General features: G+C 36.6%; 1 protein-coding gene across 1 annotated transcript in view; it reads left to right on the forward strand.

The window, feature by feature from the left end:
• Positions 1-440: 440 nt before the first annotated feature.
• The window catches only part of CADM2 (cell adhesion molecule 2), a 344,096-nt gene continuing 323,693 nt past the window's right edge, over positions 441-20,843 (forward strand). Inside the window, exon 1 of the mRNA XM_058661328.1 lies at positions 441-564. Coding sequence (XP_058517311.1) covers positions 441-564 — 124 coding nt within the window. The remainder of the gene's footprint in view (positions 565-20,843) is intronic.

Below are 20,843 nucleotides of genomic sequence, written 5' to 3' on the forward strand. Positions count from 1 at the left end.
GATACACAGAGAGGAGGAGAGACAGAGAGGAAGATCTTCTATCTGCTTATTCTCTCCCCAAGTGGCCATAACAGCTGGAACTGAGCTGATGTGATGCCCGGAGCCAGGAACATCTTCCGTGTTTCCCGCCTGGATGCTGGGTCCCAAAGCTTTTGCCCTTCCTGTACTACTTTCCAAGGCCACAGGCAGGGATGGGAAGTGGGGCCGCTGGACACAAACCATTGCCCATGTGGAATCCCAGCATGTGCAAGGCAAAGTCTTTAGCTGGTGCACTACTGTGCAGGCCCCAAAATGTATCTTTCATAAACTAACACAGAACAGATATGAAATTACTTCTTTTAAAGATGCAAATAAGTAACAGGTATTAAGGTGCCGACTTCCCATAGCAGAGTACTTAGGTTCATTTTCTGACTCCAATTTCATGCCAGGCTACAGCGACAATGGCTGGAGGAATTAATTGCTTCCTGCTGCTCACAAGGGAGACCTTGATTGTGCTCCTAGCTTCCAGTGTTGGCCCCTGGCCAGAGTCAACTCTTACTCTTTGTCAGCCTCACAGCCTTGCAAGTAAGTAGTTTTTAAAACTTATCAAGTAAAAAATAACTTCATACATTCTAAAAACAAATTCTATTGGACTAGGAGTTAACATCATTGTTCAATTTCTATTTACGAAATTAAACAGAGGTATGCTCAACAAGAGAATGAGCAGTAAATAAATGTGCTGCTGGTTAGTCTTTGCTGCAGATTTGTATTCCAATCATTTAGACTTCTCAGCTACAGTTTCTTAACATTTGTATTTTATACCATATTTTGTATCATATAGTTATTATGAAGGCATGAAAAGTTAACAGAAATTCTACAAAATAGACATTTGATGGGAGAGGGAGTAAGGAATAAAGACTCATTACAAAAGAGCATATATATATATATATATATATATATATATATATATATATATGCTTGAATTACAATTGTTAGGAGCAACTTCTATGAGTTGGCCAGACTGTCTTAGAAAACATAAACGAAGGGCTTTGCCATTGAAGTTCATCTTCAGGATTGACTAGTCAAAGATATCTTCCTAAATCACTCATGTTTCTTCATTTTGCCAAGTTCTCTTTTACTTTTAGACCAAGGCAATAAGTTCTATGTCAACTACAAATGACCTTTAAAATCCCAGAGCCTATGAAACTGTGTCACATAATGCAATGTAATTAATTAAAAATATACTCTAACATGGTCATGGAATAGCAAAGGCATCACCATGGCTGATCAGAGTGTGTGGTGATGAAAGATGACAGAAATTGATGTCTGAGTGGAGAAATTTGTGAAGGTTAGTTATGACCAAATTGCTCAAACCTGCAAATATTAATCCTGAGAACTTAAATTCAGAAAATATGGGATGTGCCAGGGATTCTACATATCTAATAATACATTGTTGATGACATTGTTGTGGAGAACACATTTTGAATAGCAAAGAGTAAGGATATCTCAGATAACTGTACAACTTGTCAGCTTTTACTGTAGATGAGATATAAAAGCATCAGAGAGTTTCACAAAGAAGTGTTACATTATCATCTTCCAGTTGATACTCTGGCACAATGCTTTCAAATGCAGGGAAAAACATAAGAAGGCCTCAAGTATCGCTGGAATAGCTGTTGACATGTAATGTGGTTCTAGACACAGAGCATAGATAAAGCTCCCAAAAGAGATCATGCTTCCCTCAAACTACTGCTCTCTTCCAATAGCCCTTCCTAGCTTCCCTCTCTTATTTATTTGTTTATTTATTTTTTAATATATTTTTATTTTGAATTCTGAAGTATGTGGTACAATTTCATGTAGGCTTGGTTTCCCCCGAAACTCCCAGCCCCCGACAAATTTTCCTCATTTTACTATAATAGTGTAGTCCTTCATAAAAATTGTCTACTCCATGGAATATTATTCAGCTATTAAGAAGAATGAACTTATACCATTTACAACCAGGTGGTCCCAAGTAGAGACCATTATGCTCAGTGAAATGAGTCAACCTTCTCTTTCTTAAACAGTATATTCATAGTTATGCTTTTAATCAAATCTATACTTAAAGGCTTAATTTATCATTAATCATAACATTCATTAAGTAAAATCGAAAGCCACAAGTTTGCATTCCATCTGGGGTGTAAACATGAGCAAAAAATGATAATCGTATCCCAGTGTGACTGTTTAATACCTATACTCTTTTGAGTGTTCTGTATGATCTTCCATATATCAGAGACAATATGATATTTGTGCTTTTGAGAGTGGCTTATTTTTCTAAGCATGATGGATTCCAGTTGCATCTATTTTGTTGTAAAAGGCAGGGCTTCTTATTTCTGTTGCTAAGTAGTATTCTATGGTATGTATACAACACATTTTCTTTATTATATCATCTGTGGGTGGGAACTTATGTTGATTCCATAAGTTAGACTTTGTGAATTGAGCTGAAATTAACCTGGAGGTATAAATGACTCTGTTGTACCCTTATTTTATTTGGGAAAAATTATAGGATTGGGATGGCTGAGTCATACGGTAGATCTATTTTCAGATCTCTATAGAATCTCCATACTGTATTCCTCAATGATTGTACATATTTACATTTCCATCAATAGTGGATTAAAACAGGGCATCTTCTGTCCCATATTTTCACCAGCATTTAGTGTTTCAAGATTTTTTCTTATGCCTTCCATTCTAATCACCTGAAGTAAAATCTCATTGTGTTTTTTGTTTATATTTTCCCTATGATTAGTGATTCTGAATACTTTTTTCATGTGTGTTGGATATTTGTACTTCATCCATTGAACATTACCTGTTCATGTACTTTGCCCATATCATAACTGAATTGTTTGTTTTGCTGCAGAATTTCTTGCACATCCCATACAATCTGTTTATTAATCCCCTGTCAGTTAACTATTTGCAAATATTTTCTCCTATTCTGCTTGTTGCCTTTTTACTTTGTTGATGATTTCCTTTTCAGTGCAGGAGCTAATTGGCTTGATATAATAACATTTGTGTTTTGTTTTTATTTTTGGTTTGCTCTAATGGCCTGTGCTTCTGGTGCCTTTTCCAAGAAGTTTTGAATATTCTTATCTGTCTCAGTGTTTCCCTGATATTTTCTTTCAGTAGTTTGATCATATCAGGTTGTAGAACTAGATCCTTGATTTGCATAGAGTTTATTTTTCTATAAGGTAAAAGGTAGGTAGTGGGGTGTATATTACATGTCTACACAGGCAGATCCAAATTTTGAGCAGCATTTGTTAAATAAACTCCTTTCTTCATTGATTGATTTCAGATTACTTGTTTAAATTGAGTTGGCTATAGATGTATGGGTTAATTTCTGGGTTCACAATTTTGTTACATTGCTTTTTTTTTAAAGATTTATTTTTATTACAGAGTCAGATATACAGAGAGGAGGAGAGACAGAGAGGAAGATCTTCCGTCCAATGATGCACTCCCCAAGTGAGCCGCAACGGGCCGGTGCGCGCCGATCCGAAGCCGGGAACCTGGAACCTCTTCCGGGTCTCCCACGCGGGTGCAGGGTCCCAAAGCTTTCAGCCGTCCTGGACTGCTTTCCCAGGCCACAAGCAGAGAGCTGGATGGGAAGTGGAGCTGCTGGGTTTAGAACCGGCGCCCGTATGGGATCCCGGGGTGTTCAAGGCGAGGACTTTAGCCGCTAGGCCACACCGCCGGGCCCTACATTGATTTTTTTTTTAAGATTTATTTATTTTTATTACAAAGTCAGATATATAGAGAGGAGGAGAGACAGAGAGGAAGATCTTCCATCCTATGATTCACTCCCCAAGTGACCGCAACAGCCGGTGCTGCGCCAATCCATAGGTGGGAACCAGGAACCTCTTCCAGGTCTCCCATGAAGGTGCAGGATCCCAAGGCTTTGGGCTGTCCTCGACTGCTTTCCCAAGCCACAAGTGGGGAGCTGGATGGGAAGTGGAGCTGCCGGGATTAGAACTGGCGCCCATGGTGCATTCAAGGCGAGGACTTTGGCTGCTAGGCCACGTTGCTGGGCCCCCGTTACATTGATTTTCTTGGTGATTTTTGAACCAGTACCACACTGATGGCTTAGAAGTATTTTATCAGTGTCATGAAATCTGGTATATTTATATCTGTGGATTTGTTTTCCTTTTTCTAACGTCTCTAGTTATCCACGATAACTCAAGTTCACTTCAGCATCATTTTTTTTCTTCAGATCTTAGAAGAATTCCAAAGGTATTTTGATTGAAACCACATTGAATCTGTAAATTACTTTTGATGTCATGGTCATATTGATAATTCTAGCAATTTACATACATGGAAAATCTTTTCCAGCTTTTGCTATATATATATTTTTTTTTTACTATTTAGCAATTTTCTTTGTACAGATTAAACACATCCTTGATTAAATTTATTCGAGGATGTTTTGATATTTTTATAGCAATTTTAAATGTTTCCAACCTTCCATGTGCTTTCTTAGGCATGGAAGTTTTTTGTATATACAAAAGATATTAATTTCCTTGTTTTGATTGTCTATCACACAACAAAATTTCATAAATTCTAAGAATCTTATGCTTTTCCTAAATGTCATAACAACTGCATTCAGGATAATTTGTATCCTTCCTTTCTGATTTTTATTCCATTGAATTTTTTTTCTTGACTATTGGCTCTGGAAAAACTTTCATAATTATATTGCATAGCAATGGAGAAAGTGGGTATTCTTGCTTGATTCTGGATTTAGTGGAAGTGTTTCGAACGTTTCCCCATTTCGTATGATGCTGCCTGTGGGTTTGTCACTTATTGCTATGATTTGTGTGTTGAGGAGATCCTTCTGTGCTCTGCCACTTTCTAGAGATATTCAAAAAACATCTAATAAAACCTACGATCCTACATTGAAAATCATCAGCTCAAGGCTAAGTTCAAGAAAATTCAATGAATATTCTTTGCCAAATGATTGAGTTTGAAATGAAATACTGCAGATTTTGATGTATGCATTATAGTATATATTAGTCTATTTAACCTTAAATTCCAATTATGGCCCCATCTGTGTTAATTTTTAGTATATCCCCATTCATTAGTATAAAGAAATAATGCATGCAATCCTATAAGAATTTTAAACTTCTGAAATTATACTACTTCCACCTAATTTAAATTACAAGGAATATTCTTTATGATTATTTCCTTAAATCTCTACCTGTCTTTGTTACATTGTGTCTGTCCTTCTTTATGATTTTTCTAAGAAATGTTGGACTTTATTCTTTGAAATACTCAAGCAAAAATAGGTACAGCTTGCACACACAAGACGAATGTGATTTAAACAAATTTAAGTGATTATTCTTACTTAAGCTTTGACTTATTTTCTTTTTGGTAAGATGAAAATAAAATATAATTTTGTAGAAAATGGACTAATTATTGCATTTAACAAGCCACAGCACACTCCTTACATAAAAATGATTCAGTAAACCTTCATTCAAATGTTAGAAATATTTGAAGCCTAAGATACCAAAATCACACTAAAGGTATTGTGATTAAAATCAGAGTTTAATGGTTCAGCAAATTACAGGAATGGACTACAAAGTCAATATGTTTAGATTGTAGTTCTAAAATGACACATATGTAGACTTTTCCCTCTACCTCTTAGTATCTATAATTTGCTTGATTTTATAGGCAGGGGATTTATTTTGTTGTTAAGATAAATTTCATCCATCCACTACAGTAGACAATTCCTGTGACTCTCCAACTGGTCTTTAACACTCATGTCATCAAATAATTAACAGGTTTTTCCTAAATTATTGAGAAATGTATGATTGTTTTCAACAAAGCATTCTAGTCATCAGAACAGGTCACCTCTCTTTTCTTTGTATATTTTTTGGCAATAAAATTTAGGACCAATTACATGCTTGTTCTGCATAATTGATAAGTCTAACTAGTATTCTAATAACTTTTATAAACTTCAGTGTTTGAACAATGGTTTGTCATATCAAAACATTTTGCATTGGAAAAAACTCAAAAAGTTTTGCAATAAAGATAATTTAATTTTAAAACATAAAAGCAACGAAAAACATAACACCGGACACATCATTTATCTCATATCAAAAACTTGGATAAATATGCATAAGTAGAGAAAGAATTACATTTTCAGGAAAGTATGCTATTAACAATTTTCCTTTCTGGTCCACTCTAATTCAGAATTTCAAATGAAACTACAATTTTTGTGCCATTTATACTTATTAATAAAGTTGACACAAAACTTGAATAATACTGGTAACAATTTTCAAAAACATGGTTAAGGATTTCATACACCAAATGTCACCCAGGACCTTGGAAAAATACAGATTTGGGTTCAGTTCATATAGGATATGGTCTAAAATTCTGCATTTGTAACAATTACCAAGCGGGAAATGTTGAAGCTGCAGTGTAGACCACATTTTGATTATGAATGAGTTAGACCAAAAAGCAAAATCAGGATCAACTCTTGTTGATGACATTTTGTATAGTTCAGAATTTCAACTTGTAGAAATGGCTGTAAATGCCTCCTTTGAGACTTGAGTGAAAGTGTTTACTCAGTTTCTACATTATTAATTTTACACTTATGACTTCACAAATCGAGATGATCAGCTTGTCACCAGTAAATAGTTGATGTTTGGAGAGCTGGTTATGGTTTCCTCATCCATTCAGTAAATGATTCCTGTGACTGGTGTCTGTGTTCTAGGAGAGTCTCTGGTTGAATATGAACCCTCCCTAGGACTGGCAAAGCCTAAGATATTCCACTGCTCTTGGTCAAATATGTGAGTAGACTTAGTTCACACTGCAATCATTTGTAGCAGCTTCCTTTCTTCCTAAAATGGATAGAATACATAGTCTGTTCAGGGTGGTGGGGAGGAGACAGTAGGCAAGCCATGTGATCTTTTTTTTTTTTTTTTTGGATTTTAATTTTCAGAAAACAGCAGACAGTCTGCAACCTTTTAGACTTTCTCTTTAAGAACTTGCCATGTCCAGATCAAAGGAATTTATTAGGCTTTTAGCTCCCCTGTTTTTTATAGCTCAAAACGAACAAATTCCAAGTACAAAAGAATGCTTTAAAAGAGTTCTTTTAGTCTTTATTTGAAATCTCCTGCTCTCCTTCAGTTCACAGATATGCTGTACACTGAATGGAGGAATCGGACTACTACACTTTGATCATTTCACTATCTTGTTTGATTAGTGTTTTCAAACTATGGAGTTTATCAGCAGGGGGCAGGTTGATCCCTGTGGCTTATAATGGGCAAAGTATGGGGGAAAAATAGAGTTTTAGAAATCGTTTAAGATCAATCAGTTTCCACCTTCTTCAAGGTTTAAAAATAACATCATGGACAGATAGATTCTGACACATAATAAGATCAGATATTTCCAAAGGGGAAACTGACCAGCATGGATGGTGAACTTTTTTTTCCATCCCTCTTCCTCTCTATAAAACTGTGACTTCTAATCCTTAGTCTATTACAAGCTATAATCAAATTCCTGAAAAGAAAAAAAAAAAGGAAAAGGGTACCACTACTTAGTTTTAACTTTCATTTACTGAACAAACACCACCACCACGTTGAGAATGGAGGCTAAGGCTGTTAAATGAGATTTTGAGTATTTAGCTCTTTGGGGGAAAGTATTGAATTGTATTTCATGTGGCAGTTTCAGCTGTTGCTATGAACTTATTCTATTCATCCTCCCCTTAGGGATCCTTGATTTGCAGTTCCACAGCTCAAATTCAGGAGGCATAGTTTCCATTCTGTTTTAATAAATTAACACTGTATAGCATTTTTTTTTTTGGTATTTTACAAATATTTTGAGTGCTAGGCAGGTTGTCATCTGGTAACATTTCACAATGGCTGGAAACATATTAGTTCAAGGACTGGACTTCTTCATCCATCTGGAGAATAATGATTATGAACTTTTTTTTAAGTTGAGAATAAATGGGATCAGATGGGACTTTCTACTCTAAGTGAGGTAATTCCTTTTTAGTTTGAAGTGCAGTTATGGTCACAGAAGACAAGAAGGGAATGATGTGTTAATTAGGTCACATTCCGGACAAATTTGACACAGCATATTCCTTCCTCCTGATGGTCTGCTCTGAGGCTGCCTGTGGGTGTATTCGGAACTCCTTTGCCTGTCATGATACAAAATGTCTAATGTTGTCTTCAAAATCCAAGTTTACTTCCCAATTTTTGTTATCCTCTAAGAATTGTAATTTTAACCCTACATAAAGAAAAGTGTAGGGGGTCTAGTTAAACTATTTTCTACTAAAATAGAAATGATTGATATCTCAAAACTGTAACAAAAAGAAAAAAGAAGCTTTATAAAAAAAAACATAATATCGGAAGGCCCATAGAAAATGTTTTCTGATTTACATGAGGCACAACAAAAGTAATTTTTAAAAATGTATTGTATTATTCTCATGTATAAATATACCCTTAAGTGTAAATGGAAGTAATTTGTTTAGTCTTTATGGAATTCCATGTGCATTATATACTGTTATGTATTTCTGGTTGTTATATACAGTGTAGGTAACTATCATTTATTTGCTTATTTATATCCACTTCAATTTAAAATGTTTGTGTTTGGGGGACATTTAAAATTGTATAGAATAAATGTGCACCAAAATGCTATGTACATTTAGTTTTAAAAATGAAACCTGCATAGAGGAGCTTATTGACAGAAATCACTTTTTATGTCATAGAATGCATGGTAAAAAATGAAATATAATTTTACAAAAATGTTTTATCTGTGAAGGTATTTGTATTCTCTCATCTGCTTTTTCACTTCCAGTTACAAATACATGTTGAAATGGTCTGTTTGCCTTTAACACTCCCTCCCTTTGCCTTTCCAATATATCTTCCAAATTCAGTCCAGCTTTTTTCTTTTTAGAATGCAAATCTCTTTGTCCCATTCCTTCCTTCTGATTTTTAAATAGCTCTCCAGCTGTTAACAGCCCACCTCTCACATGTAATCCCCCTACAATTTCACTTTTCCTCCCAGATGGAACACCTTCAGGCCCCAGCAAGCAAGAATTTTTTAAGCCTTTGAGTGAGCTGTTCCTTGCCGGAGGACTCTGTACTCATTTTTCAGAACCTGCCCACCCATTTCGCCATCTGGGAAGTGTTTGTTGACACCTTTTTCCTCATCTCCCCTGAGAATGGTTAACACTTCCTCCTTTAGAATTCCCTTGAACATCAATTATAGCACTTGATTTTGCTGCATTATGATTGTTTTAAGGCTTGTTTCTCCACTGAAATACAGATATTGTGAGATCTAACACCATGTTCCACTTGTGGAAAATCCACAGAAATGAATTGCAATAATTACCTAGATCTTTTGTTTCCAACCTTCAAGCTGTATCTTTCTTGGAAAATGGCAGTAAGACCTCTAAATTATACCTTTTCTGCAAATTTAGTATATGCATGGAAAATACTTGTATGGAAATTGTAAGTTTAGTGGTGTAAGGTTTGTGTATATTCAAATACGGAGACCACCTCTTGCTAGTGATCTTGAGTAATTTACTTAGCATTTATTTAAGTCAACATTTCTTCAGCTCCTTCAAGTATATGGTTGTGGTACTGACTCTACATCACTAAGGCGAAGATCCCTTCACACTCCATGAAGCAAACCAAAGCTGTACATTGACACATGCAAACTGACTGGGATGCTTCTGAAATACCAGCCCATCCTCTGCATGATGTCTAGCACACATGCCACGCTTGGCAGTACTTTCACCTTTCCATATGGGTGACACGTTCTAACCCCTCTTTTCCTGCATTTTAACGCATCTTTCACTCTCATTCTCATCTAATGACTGTTTTCCATGTTATTCTGCACATTTCCCAGCATCTGTGCACTTGGACATGGCCTTACAGCTGACACCATTATACTACTACTAGAAAACATCAACACTGGCTTCATTTGTTTTCAGACTTCTTTTCTCCCTCCTGGGACAGCCACACAGCCCTTTCCTTTTCTACATTAGCAAGTAGGAAGCCGTTTCTCTTTCTTGCACTAGAAGTTTTCATATCCCTGGCAGACCTTGCTTATCAGAATAAAAAGATACTGTCATTTCCCTCTTAAAAAACAAAAAACAAAAACAGTAACTTCCCTTCCTTCCTATGTTCATAGCAAAGCTGCCCCAACTAGTTGTCTGCATTCAAAACATGTATTCTTGTCTCATGCACCCTAGTTCATGGTTTATTTTGTCCTTCACTGCTTCAGCAAAATACCACAGACTACATAATTTACAAGGAAAGACATTTTTGTCTGAGTTCTGGAGTCTGAAATCCCTGATATCAATATGGTATCATCTGTTGTGGGGCTGCTTGCTTCATCACGACATGGCAGAAGGCATGAAATGGCAAGAGCAAGGCTGCATATCATCTGAACTCTCCTCTTCATATACAGCCAATAATTCCACAGCGGGGACCCACCCTGAGGATCTCATCTAACCCTCATTACCTGCTAAATGGCCTGTCTTGAACTATCAGCAATTAATGAATGAGGTTTCAGTTTACATCCCATGAACTGTGGAGGACAAAGTCAAAACACGGCAGTGGCCATGCTGACTGGAACTCACCAAAAGCAACCTCTGTAGTCAGCAGGCGTCTCCACTGTTTTTGTCGGTGACTGTGGTCACTTCTAAATTCCAGTCTTGCCTGATTAAGTAGAAATATTTTACCGAGTTTTTTTTTTTTCCCTACTGGCTTTTATTGGAAACATTTATTTATTTGCCAGCTCCTGGTTTGTCCTTTGATCTCATAAGTATGTTCCTTTCTAACTTCTGGGTGATTCTCTCTCAAACAGAGAATTTAGTTTCTGAGAATAATTGTAGAGTTTTCTTTGCTTTCTAAATCCTTCTTATTTCTACCTACTTTTAGGCAGTCAATGATATTTATTTTTTTCTTACTTCTGAAGATCATCTATTGTGTGGATCTCAACTTTGAACTTCAGACCCTTATATTTAAACACTGTACTTTATTTCTGTTGATTTAAGTTCTGTTTTAAAAGATTTATCTTATTTTTATTGGAAAATAAGACATGCAGAGAGGTTCTTTGTCCAGTGATTCACTCCCCAAGCAGTAGCAATGGCCAGAGCTGCACTGATCCAAATCCAGGAGCCATGAGATTCTTCCAGGTCTCCCACTCAGGTACAGGGTCCCAAGACCTTGGGTTGTCCTTGACTGCTTTCACAGGCCGCAAACAGGGAGCTGGATGGAAAGTGGAGCTGCCAGGATTAGAACCGGTGACCATATCGGATCTCGGCGTGTGCAAGGAGAAGACTTTAGGCACTAGGCTACCATGACAGGCCAAAATTCTTACTTCTTAATTGTCATTTTAAGTGATATCTATCTATCTCTCATTTAATGAATGGTTCATTCCAAGGGTTGATCAAAACAAATCTAGGAGCCCAGAAGTCAATCTGAGTCTTCCACGTGGGTAATAGGGATCTGAAATCTTGAGGCATCACCTAATGTCTCCCAGGGCATGCATCAGCAGAAGCAATGTTATTCACTTTATCTTTGTTCTCTTTCAACCCACCAAACTATAAACTCTATGAGATAAATGATTTTGGCTGTTTTAAAACTGAAAATAATGACTGCAATATGTTGTGATCTCCTTAATGCTATTGAATAATTAAACGAACTAGGAATTATTATTTTTTAGTTGTGTTTTCTTTAGTCTTTTATTAAATACAAGTATGTTTGGTTTGAATTCTCTTTAGTTTAATGTAATGTGGTAGACATGATCAGTAACTACATTATGGTTTTCTCATACATAAATTTGTGATTCCAGAATCTTGAAATGTACCTTTTAAAAGATTTGTTTTACAGGATTAGAAATGGGCCAGCATTGTGAACTTAGGTGGGTCTCTGCAATGCTGCCATCCCTAATGGACATTGTTCAGAGTCTCAGCTTCTCCACTTTTATTTAGTTATCTACTAATGTGGCCAGGGAAGCAGGGAAAGGTGGCCTGAGAACTTCATCTCCTATAATCATGTGTCTCGGTTTGGGCCCCAGCAACTGTGGTCATTTGGGGAATGAACCAGCAGGCCAAAGACCTACCTACCTTCCTTTCTCTTTCTTTTTCTTTTTCTTTTTCTTTTTCTTTTTCTTTTTCTCTTTCTCTTCTTTCTTTTCTTTTCTTTTTCTCTCTCTTCCTTCACTTTCTGTAACATTGCCTTCAAAGAAATGAAATAAATAAATAAATAGTATGCATGACCCCCTTCCAGTTCCTCATACATGTGTGGCAAGAACACAAATACTTGTAGCCTCCTTTGCCTGTGCTGCCCATGCACATTAGCAGTAAAATAAATGAAGTAGCTGGGACTGGAACCAAACACTCTGAAATGGGATGAAGGTATCCTAAGAATTGACTTGACCTACATAAAACAAACCCCATAAATCACATCTGGCTTTGAAACTTTGTTAAATTTAATTTCTGAAAATTTTAACAAACATTTTGAATATTGCCATGACTTGAGGTCATTATTTTGCTACAGAATATGGCTATGAACTTGATTAATCGGTATTGCTGTTTTACTATACACTGGAAGGCAGTTGCTATTTAAAGTAGATGTCTATTAACAGCTAATTTTGTTTTTAATTTACTTCTTTCAAATAAAAGTGAATAGCAGAAATTTGACCATGACATCTAAACCGTGCTACCCCATTACTTAGCTGCCAATAGATGTTAATGAAAATAGAGGAGCCTTTTGCCAAGTGATTTTATGTGTTTTACTGAAGTCTTTTGTGTCCTTAAAAGCATCCTTTGTCTTTGTAGTAATGGCCTGTTCTGCATTGTTTCAATAACAGTGTTAATATATTTCAATCCAAACTTTTGATTGTATTATACCTCTCTTCTCAACCTTTAAGTGTGCTTATGGTGCTTTCTGTACCAGCTGTCATGATCCTGTTTTTGTTGCACCTCATCCCAATCTGTTCCAAATAACACTAATTATGGAATCTTAAGTAGCATTTAACCATACTGAAGCTTTTCTTTTCCTTAGATTTACATATAAACTTATTAGAAATCAGAGACTAACACAAAGAGATCATTCAAATACCTGCAAAGGCTGGAGCATAGCAAAGCTAAATCAGCTGGCTGGAACTCAATAAAAATCCCCATGTGTGTGGCAGGAAACACAACTACTTGAACCATTAACTCTGTGTCCCAGCATGCATATTAGTAGGAAGGTAGAATCAAAATCAGAGATTCAAGCTCAGGCATTCTGACATAGGACACAGGCAAGTGATAAGAATATCTCTTTCTGCCACTTTTTAAATGTAAAATTTGAGAAATCATTTCAGGGGCCTTATAATGATGTATAAGCTTGATCTTTTGCCTGTGGCTCTGGCATCCCATGTGGGTGTCACTTTGTGTCCCATCTGCTCTGCTTTTAATCCAGCCCCCTGTCAATGGCCTGGTAAAACAGTGGATGATGGCTCAAGTACTTGAACCAATGCACCCACATTGAAGAAATGGAAAGGAGAGCTCCCTGCTCCTGGCTTTGGACTAGTCCAGCTCTGGTCAGAACGGTTATTTATGGAGTAAAATAGCAAATAGAATCTCTGTCTCTCTCTTTCCCTCTAATTCAAATAAAATAAATAAGTATTTTTGTTTTAAGTTTATTTATATAAGGCAGTAAGAAAGAGAGAAATGGAGAGGGAACTGTTGTCTTCTCTCTGCCTGTTCATTCCTCAAATACCTGAAACAGCTAGGCTTTCATGACACTTAGAACGTAGATCAGTTTATCAATGCTCCAAAGTTAAATATTTCAGTGTTAACAACTCAGTGATAAATTATTGAAACTCTGATTATTGCATTAATTACAATGTCCTGAGACAAAATTATGCATACACACCCCTCCAAAATTTCTTTGAGAGAGTTAAATACACTATCTGGGATGTTTTTGATACTGACACACACCTGAGGTAGGAATAGGTGTGAGTATATACATATGCATGTATCCGGTATAGAGTGGAAAAAGTGATGATTTCTGCACTTATCATAAGATCTTGGGCTGTGACTTCCATGGCAAATACATATTAACAAGAGATAATTAAACAAAATATATTCAATATGTTTGACTTGATAGAGGAGAATTCAGAAATACAAGTATGCAAGGAAAACTGCATTTTTACGGACAGTCATGAAGAGTATGTTTAACAGGCCACAGAATATGACTTACTGGTAAACCAGAGGCAATGGAGTTGGGGAATGAGCAAGGCTTCTTTGTCAAGATTCTCCTGAGTATGAACTTACTTCATCACACACCTATCCTGTGATTGTCTTTAGGAGAGAAAGAAAGGTGAACACCAGAGAGTGATGTTTCTAGTTCCCTGGCACAATTCAGGAAAGATCATTGGAGGAATGGGTCTGCTCACAGTGACCCCCTGCATTCACTCTGCTCTCAAATGCCAAAGTGCATATTTGGGGGTCATGTTTTCTGCAAAACATTGCTGACTGAGGAATTGGCCTAGTTTTCCTGTCCTACCACCATTATCATTTCAAAATAAAGCTCTAAAACTAATCATGTCATGAGGATTTTTATCATGAATTTCAAAAATAAACAAATGTCATTATAAATTAAATGAAAATAGAAAGAAAACTACTCCCAATCTCAGAAGAAGCTAGTCTAGATCTCTACATCATGAAAACCTATGATCTCTTCTATCATAAAACAATTACAATAAGCAGACAGGTAATACAGCTCAGTAAATCTCTATTCATAGAAGCAAAAGTCTTGAAAAAATGCCTTAGATCAGCATTATACAATAGACATGTTGAGAACCACTTTTTAAATATCAGATATATTAGTGGACACATTTTACACTTGATCTTAGCCAAAAGGCCTAGAAGCAATGGTGGACGCATTTAAAAAAGTATTTTAAACAAATGATAATTTCAGTAATACATTCAGTAAAATGCTATGTTCAAGACCTATTTTATTTATTTTAAAAGACAATGACAGCGAGGAAAGTGTAAGAGAGAGACAGACGTGTTCTACCAACTGTTTCAATCACCAAAAGGTAATAATAGCTGGGACTGGGTTAACTTGAAGCCAGGAGCCAGTGACTCCATCTGGATCTCACACATGGCTGGTGGTTGTCCAACTAAGTTCATAATCTTGTGTGTGTTTCCCAGACACATTAACAATGAGATAGAAGTGCAGCAGCTGGGACTGGAGCTAACACTCCCCTAGGAGATGCCTGCCTCACAAGCAGAAACAGGTCCCCTTCATTTTTTTTCTTTTAATTTATTTTACTTGAAGGTCATTATCTCACACACACACACACACACACGCGTGCACACACACACGAAGAGACAGACGAGAGGTCTTCCATTGGCCAGTTCATTTGCCAAATAGCCATTATGGGCCAAATTCAAGTTGGACTCCAAGAGTTTCTTCTAGGTCTCCAACATAAGTACAGGAGTCCTAGGCCCTCAGCCATCCTCTGCTATTTTTAAAGTTATATTAATAGGGATCTGGGTTAGAACTCAAAGAACATGGCACAGAACTGGCATGCACATGGCATGCCAGGGCCACAAGCAAAGATTAACCTGTACCATGTCACCCGACATCCTAATAAAATTTTTAATTTGGTATATGCAGAATGTCATAATTTCAACCTATAATCAGTATAGAATTATTAATAAGATGGTTTTCATGCTTTTGCTAATTTTAAATGCTTGAATGCTACCTACAACACATTAATACAGAATAAAGCCGTTTCAGCTGCTGTTTCTGTGGGTGGCTAGTGGGTGCATGCTGGGCAGCATAGCCTCAGCTAACACTGAAACAAGTGAAAAAAATCCACTTCTTTGACTAAAGCACTCCATTTAGGGATCTCATCCAGGATGACTCCATCAAAATGCAAATCTCCCTCTTGGAATTTTTCCTTCAATGGGGCACTGGTGACAACCTAGGGAGACTTGTTCTTTTAGGAACTTTTAATATTCATTATTCAGAGGTGCTCACTTTACTGAGGCTCAGAAAAAGACAACGAGAGGAGAGGGATTTGTCACATCAGGTCTGCTTATTTCTCTAAGGAACCTTTAAGTTAACTCTCAGGGAGCTGTCATTCTGGCTCCATGGATTAAACTGTTGCCTGTGACCCCAGTGCTCCACATCAGGGAGTTGGTTTGAATCTTGGCTCTTACACGTCAGATCCAGCCCCCTTCTAATGTGAGGCAGTGGAAGATGGCCCAAGCACTTGGGACTTTGAGACCTAAAGAGGGCCCCAGGTGAAGTTTCTGGTCCCAGACTCTGTCTCTGGGCACACATAGCTGTTGTGGTCAAAGGGAAAATTAACCGGTGCCCAGAAAAATCTATCTCCTCTATCAAGTAATTATATATATATTGTATATATATACACATTTATATATATATATGAAAGGTAGATATAAAAACATCAACTTAGTCAATGATTATTGCTGAATAAATGTTAGATCCTCTCATTTACTCTCCTATATATCAGACTATTTTAACCTAAATGAATTAATGTATTCAGAGTAGGCTTTGAGAAGAATTTTGTCTATAAAAGTTTCCAAAAACATCAAGCAGATTTAATTGCAAGTTTTAGTATGCTGAAACTTTACAAATCATGCGTGGTTAGCACTTATTCAATGCGTAGTAGAGGTTGTTGTTTCTCTTCTTGCCCTTCTCTGTACTGGTAAAATCAGAAATGACAGGACACCACATTCTTGCCTTTCTCGCCATCTTCCTTTCCAGTAGGGAACACTGATCTTATATTCTTAGTGACTAAGCAAAAACATTCAAATGAATCTAGTGCTTAGAAAACACAAGTATGATTATTGCTTTTAGAATGAACAAGGTTTTATATAATTTCTTTATTCAATGCACATGACAAGTGATTTGTGTACTTTTGATTCTATGCAATGCCTCTGGTAATTCTCATTGTAATAGTCAAATACATGTTTTTCTATAGGAAGAAAGGAATCTGAATTTCATTCATGATAAGCTTAATCCACCTTTCCCTCCAACAGTAAACTTCATTTTTCTTTTTATAGTTTTTAAAGCAGCAATAATTGCACCTGATTAAATGTAAATGTGGTTAACATATACCAAATTTCATTCATTAAAGCTCTGATTGGTTTCCAACTTGTTTACTGTGTTTTTCCTTGCTCTTCACTGCATTTCCCATCATTTTGTCTTGACATTTTTAGTATTGTCTTTGTTCCAGAAAAGTTTCTTTCTCAATAATTGATAAGATAAAGATATCTAAGACTACATGACGAGTTCATTTTTTACTTAGATGGCTGTGCAGCAGTCATTTGCAGCAGAAAGTACGTTCTTTCCCTGAGGCCAAAACAATTATCTCTGACATCATGAAGGAGCTAAACTGGCACATAGGAAAAAGTGCTCGATGTATTTCACTCAACGGGAGGAGTAGAAAAAGGTGAAAAGTCTCTTGGTGAGTGGTAGAGGGCAATGTTGAGAACACAGGGTATGCCACTAAGATGCGCAGATAGAACATTTTAAAAGCACAATTTTTCGTGCACTCTTGAAATCTGAAAATTGGTCAGCCAACAACATGTACTGATTATTTTTCTTATAATCAGGAGCCAATGTTGACCTTTTACCACTGTGTTAATGAGCAACTCCTTTATAGTATTTTCAAAGAAAGGGGAAACGTGAAATCAACAGCAATACAAAAAAGATAAATAAAATGATTCAAATGAATGGGGGCATCTCTTGCTGTACACCCCAGCGTAAAAAACCTCCAGGATCAGGGAATGTCTGTTACACAACCAGCACACAGAAAGAAAAATGTAAACAGAAGCAGCAACTGCTAGAATTTAGCACAAGGAAGAAAAATAAGATGACGTTTTGTGTAAATCAAATCATTCTGGTTTTGTTTTTCTTTTTGTTTTTATTTTGGGGTAGCTGTAGTCGGCACCATTATAAGGAAGGAACAGAAACACAGTATTAAGTCAAAATTGTCCTTGAATGAACACTATGTTCTCTTTTTAGCCAGGCTACTAACTGAATGGTGATCTCTCTAAAGGCAGTTTCCCTCTTGGTGTTTCAGTTTCCTCATCTGCAAAATGAATGCTGTGTCCTGTAAGGTCTCTTCCTACTCAGTCTTTCCCAGTTCTGTTTGTGTGTTACCAAGTGACTTTTCTACCTCAGTGAGAAGAGACACAATCACAAATATGTCCTCTGTGAAGGAGACAAATGAGTTAAATGAGCAATCCTGTTTATACAATTTCTCTGAGTCACATATGAATCATTTTTTTTCTAATTAAAACTGAAGATATATTGTTTCGTTTCTCACAGAGAATAGCTAAAAATGAATTATAGAGTAAATTGTCTATTCCTTTCACTCTCTCAACAAGTAAGAAGTATTTTTAAACGTTGTTGCTTTTTCCAATGACAAGTGTCGCAAACAAAATCCTTTATCTAGCAGTCCATGTTCCTTAATGCTCATTAGACATAATTTCCACAGTCTGCTGCTTTTTTTTTCTCTCATGACATTTCAGTATTTCATGCTTCCTACTTGCTAAGGTCTTTCCATCTACACTTCTATCTTTCCTTCATAATTTAAGCCAAGCAAATTCAATTTCACAATAATTTGTACAGAAATAGCAGCAAGAGTATAAATCAAAGTGAAACTTGAAATATGAACGGCCTTTTATTTTTACGGTAGTTACCATTATTTCACATTTACACGTTATGATGTGACAGTAAAAAGCATAACCCAGATGACGTAAATCCTGGACCTCTACATTTGTTTGCTTTAATGACTGCAAAACTCTGTATTTCTTTTCTCTTCCACGACCCTGAGTCTACAACAGCCACACTGGCTTTTCCTATCTCCTGAAGGTATGTCATGATCCTCTTACTCCAGAATGGCTACATGTGCTGACTTTTATGTCTGCAAAAATCTTTACTTAGATCTACCTGTGATTGAATCGATCTAGCTAGTATTTTTACTTGTGCAGTCTTTGATGTTTCATTCTAAATATTCATAACCAATTATTTTCCATCTTCAAATTCTTGGCATTTTTATATCGTTCTTAACATCGGTAGACCTTATGCTATATATTGATTTGTTTCTATTAATCTAATTTAGAAATGCATTCTTGAGAACGCAAGCTTTGTGAGTGAAGGAAAGTGTCTCTTCTATTCATCACAGCATGCAGAGCACCTGGTATATTATTTGCCATAAAGTGGGTATTTGTTGTGTGCCAGCACAAAACAGGACCTCACAGGACTTGCAAAGTACAAGGCTAAGAGACAGGAACTGAAAGAATTCATTAGAAATGGGAAGAATTATTAATGAATAACACAAGATAGAGAAACAATGGGAACTAGGGTTGTTTGACTCTTGCACAGGAGCCCAGAGCCCTGAGTTGATTTTTATTTTATTTGTGTAAATCAAACATGATATAAACCTGGGGGGTGCGATTATTTGCCGGTTTTGTAACAACCGTTAGTGAATACATTCATTGATTAATTGCTTTATTACTGTCCTCCTAGTACCGCACAGTCCAGAATTAAGTGAGTGATCTCTCCTGTCTACAAGCCTATGATCTAGTTCTTTGGTCTTGATGGAAATCAGGCCTAAATGCCTAGATGCCCAGAAGAACATTGATGCCTGCCATGGCAGAGGCCTTAGCAGCAGGAGGCATGCCTCCACCCTTATCTTGCCCTAATAAATAAACACAAGAGAGTTAAGGGCCTGGTATCCCTCAATATGCTGAGGTCACGCATGGGACAGACGGCAGCCTACTGTAAAACTAAGGCTCTCTAAAGTCAGAAACAAGCTAGGACTAAAGCTAAAGCTCCCCTTAGGCATTAGACACTTACTGAACATACAAAGCAAAATGGTAGAGTTCCTCAAAAGTAAGTAGAGGGAGCAAGTGTTTTGCATAGTGGTTAAAACACTATATGCCACATGTAAGTTATATTACTTTTTTTCTGACATGCTAATAGAAATTGCTAGAAATATAAAGGAATATTTAAGCAATTTCTATGCTGGAATGAAAAATACATACATTTTATTATTTATTTTATTATCTAAATTGATTCCAATTCTATAAGTAAGCACTAATGAGAGTTTAAAAATTGATTTGAAACAGAGTAAGAGTTAAGTCTTATAAAACCATATCATGCTGTAGTTATTTTTTTTCCCCTTGGATTGAATGTAAGAACTATGCTAAGGAGTTCTTGCCTGCTTGTTTATCAAACCAGGTTAGGGTCAGGCTTTCTGGGACTAAACTGGTAGCCTTTCACTATAAAGAGTGTCAGTTAAATGGATGTAAATTATCTGTCTCCTGACCTCAGGGCTTAGCCACAGCATCAGGGGGAAGTGTTCCACAAGCCTAGCCCATTAACCAAGACAGCCCTGTATCTGTGTATAGGGACAGAAGGTTACCAACAACATGCCAGGAAAAAACTCCATGTCACTTAACCGCAATTTCTCTTCCAAGTCTAAAAGAATGCACACTCTCAGTCCACACTATTCAGGTTACAAATTCTGTCTACTCGGTTCAAAGACTCTGACAATCCACCTGAAGGTCTGATGAGGAAGGAAAAATAGAATAGTCTCCAGGCCCGAAGTAATTTCAAGCTTATATGCGTGTTCCTATAGATAAACTCACCAAGGTTACAATGTGCTTACTTGGCAATTTATCAAGATTACTGAGAAGAGAGTGCTGCAGGAAAGAAAAAAAAAGGCATTCCCAAAAGCTAAAATAATCTAAAATAATCTTTTCCATTAGCTATGAAAAGGAAATACCTAAAGCAACACGAATCCCAACAAAACTATTGAATGACAAAGATAGTTCAGCTACTCTCTTTCTG

This window comes from Ochotona princeps, chromosome 3 (assembly GCF_030435755.1).
Source record: "Ochotona princeps isolate mOchPri1 chromosome 3, mOchPri1.hap1, whole genome shotgun sequence".
NCBI lineage: Eukaryota > Metazoa > Chordata > Mammalia > Lagomorpha > Ochotonidae > Ochotona > Ochotona princeps.